The sequence below is a fragment of the Argopecten irradians genome, chromosome 8 (assembly GCF_041381155.1).
Source record: "Argopecten irradians isolate NY chromosome 8, Ai_NY, whole genome shotgun sequence".
Classification (NCBI taxonomy): Eukaryota; Metazoa; Mollusca; class Bivalvia; order Pectinida; family Pectinidae; genus Argopecten; species Argopecten irradians.
In genome coordinates this window covers 17,878,614-17,893,268 of record NC_091141.1, presented here as the reverse complement: position 1 = coordinate 17,893,268, position 14,655 = coordinate 17,878,614, and the positions used below count along the sequence as shown (strand labels likewise).

Sequence of the window (14,655 nt, the reverse complement as noted above, 5' to 3'; positions counted from 1 at the left end):
AGTACAAAGAAAATATGGTCTCACTAACCAGTACAAAGAAAAGATGGTCTCACTAACCAGTACAAAGAAAAGATGGTCTCACTAACCAGTACAAAGAAAAGATGTTATCACTTACCAGTACAAAGAAAAGATGTTCTCACTAACCAGTACAAAGAAAAGATGTTCTCACTAACCAGTACAAAGAAAAGATGTTATCACTAACCAGTACAAAGAAAAGATGGTCTCACTAACCAGTACAAAGAAAAGATGTTATCACTAACCAGTACAAAGAAAAGATGTTATCACTAACCAGTACAAAGAAAAGATGTTATCACTTACCAGTACAAAGAAAAGATGTTATCACTAACCAGTACAAAGAAAAGATGTTCTCACTAACCAGTACAAAGAAAAGATGTTATCACTTACCAGTACAAAGAAAAGATGTTATCACTAACCAGTACAAAGAAAAGATGTTATCACTAACCAGTACAAAGAAAATATGGTCTCACTAACCAGTACAAAGAAAAGATGTTATCACTAACCAGTACAAAGAAAAGATGTTCTCACTAACCAGTACAAAGAAAAGATGTTCTCACTAACCAGTACAAAGAAAAGATGTTCTCACTAACCAGTACAAAGAAAAGATGTTCTCACTAACCAGTACAAAGAAAAGATGTTCTCACTAACCAGTACAAAGAAAAGATGTTCTCACTAACCAGTACAAAGAAAATATGTTCTCACTAACCAGTACAAAGAAAAGATGTTCTCACTAACCAGTACAAAGAAAAGATGTTCTCACTAACCAGTACAAAGAAAAGATGTTCTCACTAACCAGTACAAATTGTCTCACTAATCGAAAATGGTCTACTAACCATACAAAGAAAAAATGTCTCACTAACCGACTTCCTGTTCCTGTTTCGTTCCTGTTTGGTGACTTTGTCAATAAGCTTCAGTGCGATAACACTAGGCTACTATTAGTGTAGTGGAGCTCATACCCTTTGCATGCTGCCGAAGACTCAAAGCAACACACCCCATCCGTTCACGTTATACTAACAACGTGTGAACCAGTCGCCCCACTTCCGATATGCTGAGTGCTGCGCAAGAGCAGAAACTAGATTCATTTATGATATTCACACACGCAATACATTTTATAAATGTGAGGACGTTTTTAATGACTTAGCCCAATCATTCAACCAACAGTTAGACCCCTAGCTTACCCACACACATGTACATAAACTGACGAGGCAATAGTATTTACTTTGTCAACTCTACCCTATTATCCCTCTTTATCGATTTTGTGTAAAACGGGTGAGAATTTGGAACTAGACGGACAGAGGAGTTGTCTACATGCGCCTCAATGTGAACTTGTTACTGACACAGATGTTATTATTGGACGTGTTATCGTCCAATTACATTTTATACAGATATAGTGGTACAGTATAAATAACCTCTCCGATACAGTTTGAATTAGACGACATTTCACGGAGAAGACTACCCGACACAGGTACGTATGTCAAACATGCTGTACACATCTCTCATGACCTTACTGCACTATACTACAGCGTCATAATATCGAGAGGACAATATATATCAACACATCAATAATGAAATTCCTGGAAGTCCCTTTTTTAAGTTTTATTTACGATTTTTGGAAGTTGAATAGTTACTCGGCCTTCAATAGGAAATTACGTATTGTACCTTCATTTGCTAACGGGATACATTTATTCACGTTATGTAATAGACTTGTGTTATCAATATAGTATATAGTGGAGCGGCTAGCACTAAAATCTTTCAAATTTTGAAGAAAGCATGAAACGTTTCAGGGAAAAAATGGACCCCAAAAACCACCTTCTGCGACCCATATCTTACGTTCTATACCAGCTAGACCAAAACTCTAAACGTCTACACCCATATTTTTGATGCTTAGGAACATTCTGATAGTATTAAACTTCATGAAGAAGGACCGCCATTTTGTATTTCAAGATGGCCGCCAACTTTGCGAGCTATATCTGTATAACATACATCCAGTTGGCTAAGCTAACTTTAAGCAAATAAACACCTGCCAATAAAGAGAGAGTGTTTATATTTAGTAGTGTTTGATGCATAAATAATTTGATTATTATTTTAATTTCAAAATGACCGCCATTTTGATATCCAACATTGCCGCATAAATTTAAGTTGTGTCCGTTTAAAAGTCTACACCCATAGTAATGATAAGTATAATTATTATCATTTAGGATCATTCTGGTAGCGTTAAACTTAATGTTGAAAGACCGCCATATTGTATTTCAAGATGGCCGCCATTTTTTTACATTTATCTATATCTGTATATGATAATATAACAATAGGCTAAGCTGACTTTAAGTAAATAAAAAAAAACTGCAAACACAGCAAGTATTTATATTTTGTAGCGTTTGATACAAAGTAATTTGATTATTATTTGAATTTCAAAATGGCCTCCAATATGAAATTCAATATGTCCGTCAGTACTTAAATGGCTGATAATTTCGGAAACATTATGTAAAATCTTGAGTCCCAGATTATATTAACTTCTATGAATATTAGACATATCATTATTCTCTGAACCAATCTGAATAGATTTATTAAATTAAATGCCAACGTTAATTTCCATGAAGCGGGTCACATATGATTCCCGACGTCGTACATATAAACACACCATGATTGACCTTCACTGCGGTCATAAGAAAACGTTTAACCATTTCATCATTTCGGAAAGATAGTGGACATTTAACTCTTTCAGTCTACAGCAGCTTGCACTGGTAACCCAAAATGTATTAATCTTGCCGAAACTTGTTAGAATAACGGCAGAATACTTAATTTTTAACAAGTTTCGGCAGAATTAACATATGTGCTTTTTTATTCAGTGTTAACCCTTAATATTAGGACTTTTCCTTAGAATTCCAATTCGATCAGAAAAATTAAGTATTCTGCCGTTAAATTAAGTATTTTTCTGTCGGCTGTCGGCGCCGTGACGGCCGACTAACAAACCATCAGAGGCTATCAGTTACAAGTACCCACCTTTGTTTACGTGCACGGCTATCTAATGCTACATAGTCGGGGTCAAACTTTTCCGATGCGACAGTGAAATTAACACATTCGGCGATAGAATTAAATGTTTCGTCGGTTATATTAATACTTTCTGCGCGAAGATTAACAGATTTTCTGACTGACGTTGTTAATTATCGAGCGGGCGCGCCGAGCCGTGACGGCCGAGTACACACGGCTTGCACAGGTAAACATTAGGTTTGTGGAACGGGCTAAGCTATCCAATTTTGTAGACTACCCCTGTGATATTTATGTTTACGTCATGCATGCAAAAAAATACTACTTTATTTTTCTCCAAATATACAGTTACTTGCTTTACTCTCGTCATTCTTGCTACCTGGCGAAACATGCATTTTTCAACCTTTTTCAGGAGAGTTCCGATACGAGCGGTAAAATACATGTATGAATTACTGTTTGTACTGATGTGAAAGTGTTGATACTAATTAAATGCTGTCCGAGGTTCTTGTTTCAGATATCGTAAGACCAGAGAAGAAGATCGAAGAAAATACCAGGCTGTACGTTATGATGCAAAATCTATCAGCTGAAGAGGATTAATCTTGAAATAAATGAAATTATACGACATAAGTTCATGTGTTAATTTTTATCAATTTCCAATTTGTAAAGCTTGTCTACCCACCTTGTATACATGGCTTCGTTCTGTGATTTAGACGTTTCTGTCTCTTTATCTTGATTAGTTTGTATTAGATTGATATTCTGTTCCTTGATTTCACCTAACTTGATAATTTTTCGATTGGTTGTGACAAGGACGTATATGAGGTGGATAAGTCACACTGGGTTTTGGCAGAAACATATATGTATATTTGTTTCTGGTTTTGGGCAAGTACGGCGCAGGAGCTTTTGTCTTTGTGCACGGACTGTGACGTTGGGTGATGACTGATTTTCCTTTGATATCCGGCGGCGCAGCCTTTGATGTAGCTTGTGGGTGCGAGGAAAACACGCCTCACAACCTTTTTCGTGCCTAGTTCTAGAATCAAATTTTACACGATAGCAATATTTGTCAGTCTGCAAAGAACATTCATACAAGAGCTATATCATGTAAATGGAAATAATCTATCCTGATGGAGATCTTCACTTCATAAGCACAATGTCCTATTGGTATACCTTACACTGTCTACAAATGCAAGATGTGCTCAAACCTTATAAAAGAAACTGGTTTATTATGACTGCAACTACCAGACATCTCCAGTTCTTAGCGTAGATGTACTCTTACACGGACGCGTATTCGGGGTCGTATCAAAGGTTAAAACACATATACCTAACGAAATGTAGTCGTTTCACTAGTGATAAAATAAGCTGATATTATTAATTGGAGATGCAACATGCATTTTTCATTTAACAAAACTGTGACGTATCACAGTATCTGTCAGAGTTAACATATAACGCCCTGCTATCGCGACATCTCGGAGTAATTTGCGTCTATCTCCGAAAATATGTTATATATATCTGCAAAATAATTACCTGTGTTCCTTTAGAACAACGCATTGTATGTAATTCATGTGATAAGCCACTATATGATATTATAAGACACTTTTAACAAGCTGTACAAGAACATTTCTACTTAGAGATACTTTTATGACGAAAGTGATTGATGATTATGGTATCCAGCCATATGTAATTATGTCTAACCTTTCCGAAGAACTTTTGCTTCAGATAATATTCAAAGCACAAATTTTCTGATTTGGAATTTGAATATGATGAACTGTCGGCTGAATTTACAAAGGATCGCGCATATCTTCTCAAAAAGTCAACAGAAATCTTACATGATGGTGTGACATGAGCGTTATTGACTAGCATGTATAGTATTGTGCATGTATCCGCACGATGTTATCGCTAACTGCAATATGATCCGAATTTTCAATTTAAATAAGTCTGATATAGTATATATCCAAGGAATATATCTCCCCCCCCCCCCAATTCTCAACTTTTGAGGAATAAAGAACGATGATGTTGCTGATAATGATTTGTGTTAAAGTATTGGAGCAGGGAAAATTTTTGTTTTTGATAATACGTTAGGAATTTGCTTTAGATGAATAAAAAAAATAAAGTCCCACCCAAGAAATCGCCTAATGCACCCATGCACATGCAAAATCATCCGAAGCTCTGCCGAGAGCTAATTTGATTTGCTTGATATTGTATAAGAAGAGTGCGGGTAGGTGAAGCATGTACACACAGGGATATGAGAATTTGTTATAATTTTTATATATATGAATAAAACAGTTATACACCTTTGTATCAAGAATGAGATGTTCCCGCTTTCTAGACCCCAAAACTTGGTCAAATACATATCAGCTTCACATGGTTACTATAACATAATGGTGTGCTTAATTTTTGAGACGCCCCCTGATAACTGTCGTATACGAGTCCGTCTACGTGTATGTAGTACGTCTACGTTCAGAACTGGAGATGTTTATTTAATGCATATGGAGGATACCACATAACTATCTCTGACCACCATAAGGGAATTATCATAAAATATCTAAACGAAATCACTTTGGCAGGCATCCGAGATACTTTGCGTGATGGAGATTCAACTTTATAACAGACCTGCAAACAGAGGTACTAAAGTCCAGGATATCATTTGGGATTCGTCTACCAAAGGAGGTTTCATGGATGAGATGACCGCACTCATATTGTATAACCACGTTCATGTCTGGCCGTCAACTCCGTCTCAGGAAATCTTATATGGATTCAGGGGAAGACATTCCCTCTACAGTAATCAGATAAAATTCCAGGAAAATTGGTTTGATGCAATCCTGAACGACTCCAACAACATCAGGACACTCCACTTAAGGAAGGACTTCGAGTAAGTTCATAGAAAGGTTTTGCCGCTAAAGCTTGGATGTCTACCTGGTCTGACATGACCCTTTTGTGGTAAGTTTATCAATTTGACTGTAGTGGCCCTAGAAATTAACCCAAAACAAGTCCTTTTTTCTACAAATGTTAGCTGTGCCTCCGAGCTAGAACTTCTGATTCCATTGCAGGCTTAGGAGATAAATATGGCGAACGTAAGACAGATGATGGTGTTGAATTAAGAACAGAGATGAAGCGCGATATTAGCAGTGCAGTATAGCCACCGTCAGTAAAACATGCATATGGAACCAAGGACTTGGTGAAAATAAAAAGCAGCCATGGAGTACAGGAGAACTGTTAGTCTTCAAAGAGAAAGTATATATGGTCATTAAAACTAAGTGCAAACTGTGAAGATGATAGAGAGCATTAACAAGATTGGGAACCACATAGACTGAAAACTAACTTATTGATATTGTCATCTGGAAACTTCCCGGCTTTATTTCAGGTTGACATGTGGCAAAAGGTAGTGCAGCTGATGATTGTACCACAATAATTCTTACGCGTTCTACAGCCCCAGCTCCTTAAAGGAAGTAATAGCGGTCGTCCTGAGAAGGTGCTAAGTAGATTGGCACACATCTTGAAAAGATTTAAGAAGACGTAGCCATTAAAATACAATACTTTCGTCAATTTTTTAATGGTAAAGAGGGATGACAGATGTCTTCATTATCTGAAGAAGGAATTCATTCATACAAATGAGAAATAAGGTATATTGTGTTCTTAGATACCATAAGGTGAACTCTTTGTCTAGATGTTCTCAAGCGGTTATGGATAACTTGACAGTTCCATCGGAGTTACCCTGTGAGAAGGGATTCCAAAGTAAGAAGCCGAAGTATAAAGGGTTGGTAGAAGATATCAATACCCTAGAATGTAGGAATTGGTGTTTCTGTTTCCTGCATCTTCAACTTAAAAGCTATTTAAAACATTGGAAGTAATAGGCAGTGACAAGAAATCAGCTGTAGATGTACTTTCAAAACAGGAGAGAAGGCGCCCGACTGATCGCAGTAGAAGCGGCAAGATGAGAGCTGGGAGATATCCACAGATGGGGAGTGATTTGGCCAATAATTGTTGACTTGCAGATGTTGCAGTTGAGGACTCCAAGCACATGAAAGATAATCATCTGATGACGCATGTAGAGTTGCAATTCAAGGATTTATTCCAAGATCATTCAAAGCATCTCATTTGTGTCAACATTTTAACTTTTAGCTTCTCTTACACTGTGAAATACGGAGACAAATTTAATTCAAACTGCCATCTTGGATTTTAAAATGGCGGTCATTTTGAAGTTAAAATAGGAATAAAATTATTTAAGTATCAAACACTACAAAAACATAAATACTTTCACTATATTTGCCTGTGTTAATTTGTGTAAAGTAAGCTTAGCAATTAGATGTATTATATACAGATATAGCTCGCAGAGTTGGCGGCCATCTTGAAATACAAAATGGCGGTCCTTCTTCATGAAGTTGAACACTACCAATATGTTCCTAAGTGTCATTAATATGGGTGTAGACGTTTAAAGTTTGGGCCTAGCTGGTATAGAACGCGAGATATGGGTCGCAGAAGGTGTTTTTGGCGGCTATTTTGAAAACCAAGATGGCGGCCGCCAGAGGCCGAGATTTTTTGGGGTCCATTTTTTTCCTGAAACCTTATGACCTAAAGAGATCATATGCAAAGTTTCATGCTTTCTTCAAATTTTGAACGATTTTGCCAAAAAATCTACCTTAACCGCTCCACTTTATAACCAGATTGTGTGTTATTGCTTATCGATACGGATATATTTTACAGGGGTAAGATGGATCTATTAAAACTCAGTCCTGAGGAAAGAGAGAAGGCATTGGCTGCTATACGGAGTCAGAAACACCCAATATATGATGGATGTATGCTACCGAAATTCCCTCCTTTAATGGCTAATGCAGAGAAACATATGGAGGCGATAAGGAACTTTGACTCCAAGGAATCCGATATACTACTCTGTACATATGCAAAAGCAGGTAAGCTGCTCTGAATATGTTGACCTAATATTAGAATGACAAATAATTATAGCTGTAATCAGTCAACTTAGGATAAGATAAGTGTAGCCAGCTTATCATTACATCACCGGGTTCAAAGGTTAATAGAATTATAAAACGGTTACAACTGCAAAAGTCTATAATTCGTTTATATTGATTTAACGCATAGCCTCTGATAAACAACACTATATACAAACTAATATTTGAAATAACAGAATACAGGTATAACATAATATGAAATCATTTAGTTTCGCTCTTTCATCAAAGGCACCCATTGGGTACACGAGATCACCTCCATGATCCTACAGGGCGAAGCCAAATACGCCACTGGACATAAGATAAATGCCATGCTAGAAAATGCCGACCTGGATAAATTAAAGGACATGCCTTCCATACGTTTCATCAACACACACCTGCCTCTTCGTCTCATTCCAAAGAAACACGTAGAGAATGGGTATAAAATAATTCATGTGTCGAGAAACCCTAAAGATGTGATGGTATCATTCTACAACCACGCAAAGAACGATCCGGTAACAGGAGGCTCAGATGACTTCCCAGGGACCTGGAGTGACTTCATACATGATATGTGTGAAAACAGGCACAGTGAGTTAGAATAAAACAATTTAGAGATATACATTAAATGTAACTCTAAGAATTTTGAAATGAAAAATGATCGAAACAAATGAGTAGAAACTTATTGAATTAATTTCGTACTTCCATTCCCAACAGATGACTTTGGTTTGATCATATAGCAGTATTATCTTCCATAGTATTCACATAAAGTCGCTGTGTTAACAACATGACCACTAATGTCCTCGCCCTCGCCCAGACACACAGCCCCCTCTCGCTCACGTGGCCGATCCTTTCACCTCGAGAGTCTATTCTAATCTCCCTAAAACTCTAAAATCAGGCTAACTAATATCCTAAAACCACTTGAGAACAGATAGAAAAACACGAACATAATCGTTGCAATAATTGACCACTAGTAGAACATTTGTGTTATCGCTCTCCACTGAAACTCGTGAAATCTGCTTCTCAATAAACAATTTTAACATTTAAGTGATTAACTTGACATTCTACTGAACTATAAGACAGATTGAAAGTTCATCTCAATGATCAGCTGTCAACCATTATCCACACTAATGAGACTGATGTCTACCAGTGTCCATTTAGATACAATCTAAACATGGACAATCTATACTGTCGATGTCCAATTACAAACAACCTAAAAGTGGTCAATTTATATTCCCTTCCGATTATTATAATTATATCTTCTCTCTCCTCACACGAACTCTAGCTAGTACACTAGGAATAATATATATGAGTACACGATAGAAGTAAATTTACCAACACCAATTCAAATATCAAATACACTCCATTAATTTCCAATATCAATTAATTACTAAATTATTATCAATTATCACCGATATTAATTAAAATAAAAATAAAGCAATTTTGTCACATTATGAAAATAAATATATCTTTGTTTTTTAGTTCTACCTCATGTCTATCTTGATATATGTGTTTTAGATTTCTATGATGGTGTTGTCAAATACGAGCTTGCATGGGAAAAGGCGGAAAAGGCAAAGACAGTAACAAATGTACATAGCGTATTCTACGAAGACTTGAAAAAGGTACCATTTATAAAACATTTATATTTTAAAAAAAGAGGTATCATTTATAAATCATTTATGCTTGAAATAGGTACCATTTATAAATAATTTATATTTGTCTATTAAAGTTATAGCAAAAGCAAAATATTTACATATTGAGACATTAAATACACACTTAACCGAAAACAATAATTATTTTTTATTAACTTACTTAATGTATATCTCAAAATCTTAATGCAAAATGTTAATTTCAGCACCCAGTTGCAGAAATCACACGATTAGCAGCCTTTTTGGACAAAGACTTATCCTCTGAAACTATACAGGGAATCGCCGATAAATGTTCATTTAAAAATCTTGCCGACGCCACAACTTCGGGCAAAAAAGGAGAGGACATTCTACCGCTATTATCAAAGGATAAAACAAACTTCATATTCAGAAAAGGTATCATATTCTCTTGTTTTGTTTGGTGTTGTATCAAGCTCTATTGACTTTGGAGGTTTTTTTTTTTACTTTCGTTTTATTTTTATTTTTCTACATAGGTACAACAGGAGACTGGAAAAACTGGTTCACTGTGGCACAAAATGAAATGTTCGACGAGATGCTGGAGCGAGAGTTTAAAGGCAGCGATCTGAAATATACATATGAATTATGAATAAGACTCAAAACATGTCGCATGCCAATATTTGATAAGGTACCGGTTGGTGAAATAAGGCATACATTGTCTTTTGGGAAAAAATGGCAATTATTAAAAGAATATAAACAGAATCAAAAACGTTAGTAATGGTATCATATCAAGGAAAGACCTAGAACGAAAAAAAATGTATATATTTATATGTACATATTATCAGTCGAAGGCGCTGGAGATATAATTTTGCAGCTCATGCAGATATACAGACATTGCGGGAATTGAAAGGGGTGGATGGAGGTAAATGAATATACATGCAGCTCTAAGAAAACGCTTAAAAAGCTTATATGAAATGATCACTGATTAAAGACTATGTATGACCCAGAGATGGAGGGCTTGTAGTAATATATGGGGACACCACGGTCCCACAGTCCCTATATTTTATCACGTAGGAAGTAATTTAATTGATATATATATGTAATATAATTTGCCTTTACTTGTATAATTCAATTTTGTTGGTAACGGGCATTTCCATTAAATTAGAAATATACTATACCAGTCCATACTGGGAAAAAATGGAAACACCGTTTGTAGCGTCGCTTCTGATTAGCAGAGATAATGGCGTTATGATTTCATAGAGAGAGAAAAGGGCCTAAGATGAATCTGGAATTTTTAAGAGATCATTTTTAGTTTGTTTCATTACAAGGATCACTTGATTATATTTCTTATGTAATGGTGCTATATCACAACAATCTAAGTGTACCCAAAACCGCCTCTGAAAAACATAGAATATTCAAGTTAATTTTTAATATATCACGCAGAAAAAAACATGCTGTTTATATCACATAACTTGTTTTCCTATGTCTTATTATTGAAATCTAACCAGAGTCCTTTTAACCCTGAGCCCAGTTTCATAAATATTCCTTAACATTAAGGTATTCCTTAAATTGTATTTTACCATATAGGAAAGCATTACAGAAGTTAACGAAATGGTATGATGTTAAGGAATCTTCTTTAAATTCTGTTTTAGCTTTCCTATGGATGATTTTAAGTTAAGGAATTCTTAAAGGAATATTGACAGATGTGCTATACAAATTGCCTTTAGTCATGATCAATCCCTTCGTCCGTAAACAAATTCTTGTTATCGCCATTGCACAGACCGTAATGAATGGATTCTTTCTCAATTTTCATGTTTAGTTCTCTTGGTAGCTATATCTGTACATTATATTTTGGACTGATCGTAAAACAAGATGGAGTATAGGTAGCCATGTTGGAAGTCGAAGTTTGTTATCGCTATTTCTCTAAAAGTAATTGATATATCACTCCATTGTTTAATAATTGTGTGAGGATAAAATGAGTGTTTGGTGGCCGATTGTGGTTGTGATCTTGTAGAGCAATACTGATCGCTTCCTTGTTCTGCGTGTTTGAAGGGAGGTCCAGGTGAGGTTTTCTTCCTGTCTGCTACTGAACTTTTGTTGAATATGGTATCGGCTGGTTGGGTATAGTGTGCTGCTCTGCGTTGTGTATTTTGTTAAATAACAAAATATATTTTGTGTGGTGAGGGTTCCATACTCCAGTTGGGGTTTGAGTATATATTTTTACGCATGTTCTTAATGCATGTTGTGTGTGTATCTAAAAATTACCTCCGAAGAATCCTAGTGCCCTATTATAATTTGTAGTGATGTTGTTGATACATGTGTCCCATCGCAAGTTATTTTGTAATGCGATGCCTTGATATTTGCAAGATGTAATTTGTGGTTGATGAGTTCCCATGTGAAATTAGTTTTTCTGCGTTTGTTGGTAATGCCGTTGCACTTGTCTGGACCGAAGGACATTAACCAATCTTTCTTCCATCTATCCGCTCCGTCTAGATCTTCTTCTATTTTATGTGCGTCTTGTGTGCTGTGTATGGTTTTTAATAGTAGGATGTCATCTGCAAAGTGTCTGAACAAACGTTTAGATTAATGGAATCTCACACCATGTGTATGCCAAGTGGACAGGGATCTATATCTCAACCGGAGCTCAAGACTTTGGCTAGTCAACATGTTTTTGAAGTGTTGACATCAAAACCCTTACACGTGGGTTGTGATATCCCTGTCCACTTGGCACATCCCTGTTTGATTAGTTTTCTCCCATACTTAGAAAAATGATTGCATTTTAGTCGTTTTGAAGGATTTTCATCGCGCCATCACCACAGAAACGTCGTTATGTGTTAAAAGATTCTTTCCCTAGCAACCATTGGATATCTCTGTGAAGTATGGGATGAAGAGTTACAGTAAAGAGAAAGGTTTATCTTCGGATCGAGGGCTCGACATTTGAAATACAGATTAAGTGTGAGTAAAGGAAATGTCCCGTTTTGATTGAGAGTTCGGCACCCAAAGGGTACTGTAAGATGAGGTCAAAATATAGATAAGATAATAAAGAAAAATATGTAGTTTTGGATCAAGGGTTTATTTAAACCCAGTGTCATTAGAATGAAAGATGTGTCTTTTCAATGGCCTTAGGGTGCAAGTTTTGGATAATGCTAGGTCCGAAATGAAAGAACCAAATAAAAAGGAAAGTATAATGTCCTTATGATGTAATATTTAGACGGAGTAGATTGTCTGCTAGGGATACTACTTCCCATGTAACGTCAGTGATTTACATTGTACTTAAAAACGTCTGACTATTACATGTTTAGTATCGTGACTTTGGCATTAAAATCCAATTGTAAAATGAACAAAAAATCCATTGTTAAGACAGGCAGGATATGTAAATACACAGAATTAACAGACAAAATTCGAAATGATATCCACTGTGATGTTTTTTACAGTATACATGAGTATTGATGAATTACATCCCCGAAATGTGTCAATAAAACAGATATATGTTAACAAAATGTGATCATCGTGTTTTAAGCTCAAGAAGTGGTTCAAATTTCCGAAATTCTCCAGGTGTTTCACTATACGATAGATTAGATACCAGAGTTATCTCTCTTCAGACTGTTGACTAGACTCTATACAAACAAAGCTGGGCCCAGTTTCACGAGCATTCCTTTACATAAAATTTCCCATAGGAAAGCTTTACATGAGTTCAGGGGAAAATCTTAAGTAAAGGAGCATTCCTTAAAATCTGTAATGATTTCCTATGAAGACTTTAAAGTAAAGGGATTCTTTAAACAGGAATATTTGTGAACCTGGGTCCATATCATTACCTATCACACACCCTGTGGCAGAAATGACATTGCTCACCATTTTTCCATCCCTTAATTATTTCTTTTCCTGAGAACATTTTGATTAAGAAGACCCAAACCTCAAACTGCCAACTCTTAGATTCTAATTGAAAGAACAAAAGATTTATACAACTGTATTCCTGATTGATCGATATTATTCCATTATCAAAACATTTAAAACAAAGATGGCTGCTACTTGGCCATCTTGTTAATAAATCAGACCCAAAATGAAATATGAATAACTTAGTTCTAAGGGTAGTATACTTGTGAAAGTTGAACTATAGCAGTAAGTCCGACTATCAGAATCATGTATGCTGACCATCAGCAAGCTATCTGCATATGATATTTAAAATAGGTCCCTGGCACTTTCTGCAGCAGTAAAAATCTTCTTAACTACTATTGAAATTCAAGATGGTTTCCTGTCTTCCATTTCTGACTGATCACGAAATATGATAGTATTAACTGAAACAGATGGAATCCTACATAAGAAAAGACACATCCCTTCAATTTGTCAGTCCATATTGTTGGCTAAAAAGTCGTCTTTCAAGATCATATGAATTGAATAAAACGTATATTGGTGGTTTATCCACTGAAATTGCATTAGTGCTTAGACAAAGTAGTTATCAGCATTTCTAGATCTTTTCAATGTGTTACCCGCAAAGTTATAAGTTTGGCCGATATATTTCTCCCAATTTTCAATTAAACACCGTCTATGTTACTCTAATAACAGATATATTGAATGAAATTTTCATTTTTATTAGTAATATATTACACATTATGAAAGGGACAGCTTTGTGAATGTAAACCTTAGCTATTTACAATCCAAAATTGCTTGGATGAAAAAAAATGTGACCGATAACCGCGTTGTCGAAAAAAATGTAACGAGGTGTTTGCTTTATCTGAGCTACTTTGAAGATATCTTATAATAACTTCGAAGATTCTCCAACAATATGCAGTCTTTAACGCACGATAGATTTAGAAGATATATTGCTATTATGTTATAATTTCAGCAGACTTTTATCTTGAAGCGGGCGGGTTTTTTTTCTCTTTTTTTTGTGTGTGTATTATATCGCTTCCAGTGACGTAAGTTGTTGCCATTTAATTAACTACCAATACATGACTCAGCATCAGAGTAATCCAATCTTCTAAGTTATCAAAATCAAAAATAGCACACATCGGATGTTCATTATCTTTCACGTATATTTAACCTCAAAATTCTATCATTATCTTTACTTAAATACTTATTGTAATAAAATTGAACATACATGTATGCCAATCCAG

The 14,655-nt window shown here is 35.6% G+C and overlaps 1 protein-coding gene across 1 annotated transcript; it reads left to right on the top strand.

Moving 5' to 3' along the window:
- The first annotated feature begins 1,289 nt into the window (after positions 1-1,289).
- LOC138329557 (sulfotransferase 1A1-like) lies at positions 1,290-14,621 on the top strand. The gene is made up of 6 exons (XM_069276632.1): positions 1,290-1,483; positions 7,702-7,907; positions 8,193-8,528; positions 9,456-9,559; positions 9,793-9,979; positions 10,078-14,621. Exons 2-6 carry the CDS (start codon positions 7,709-7,711, stop codon positions 10,188-10,190), a joined length of 939 nt encoding a protein of 312 aa, XP_069132733.1. The 5' UTR covers positions 1,290-1,483; positions 7,702-7,708; the 3' UTR covers positions 10,191-14,621.
- The last annotated feature ends 34 nt before the right edge of the window (positions 14,622-14,655 follow it).

Bases quoted from the DNA above. Each gene is read 5' to 3' on its own strand.
- LOC138329557 (XM_069276632.1), top strand. From the start codon at position 7,709: ATGGATCTATTAAAACTCAGTCCTGAGGAAAGAGAGAAGGCATTGGCT. The intron at 7,908-8,192 runs GTAAGCTGCTCT...CTTTCATCAAAG, and splicing joins CTGTACATATGCAAAAGCAG to GCACCCATTGGGTACACGAG. The intron at 8,529-9,455 runs GTGAGTTAGAAT...TATGTGTTTTAG, and splicing joins TATGTGTGAAAACAGGCACA to ATTTCTATGATGGTGTTGTC.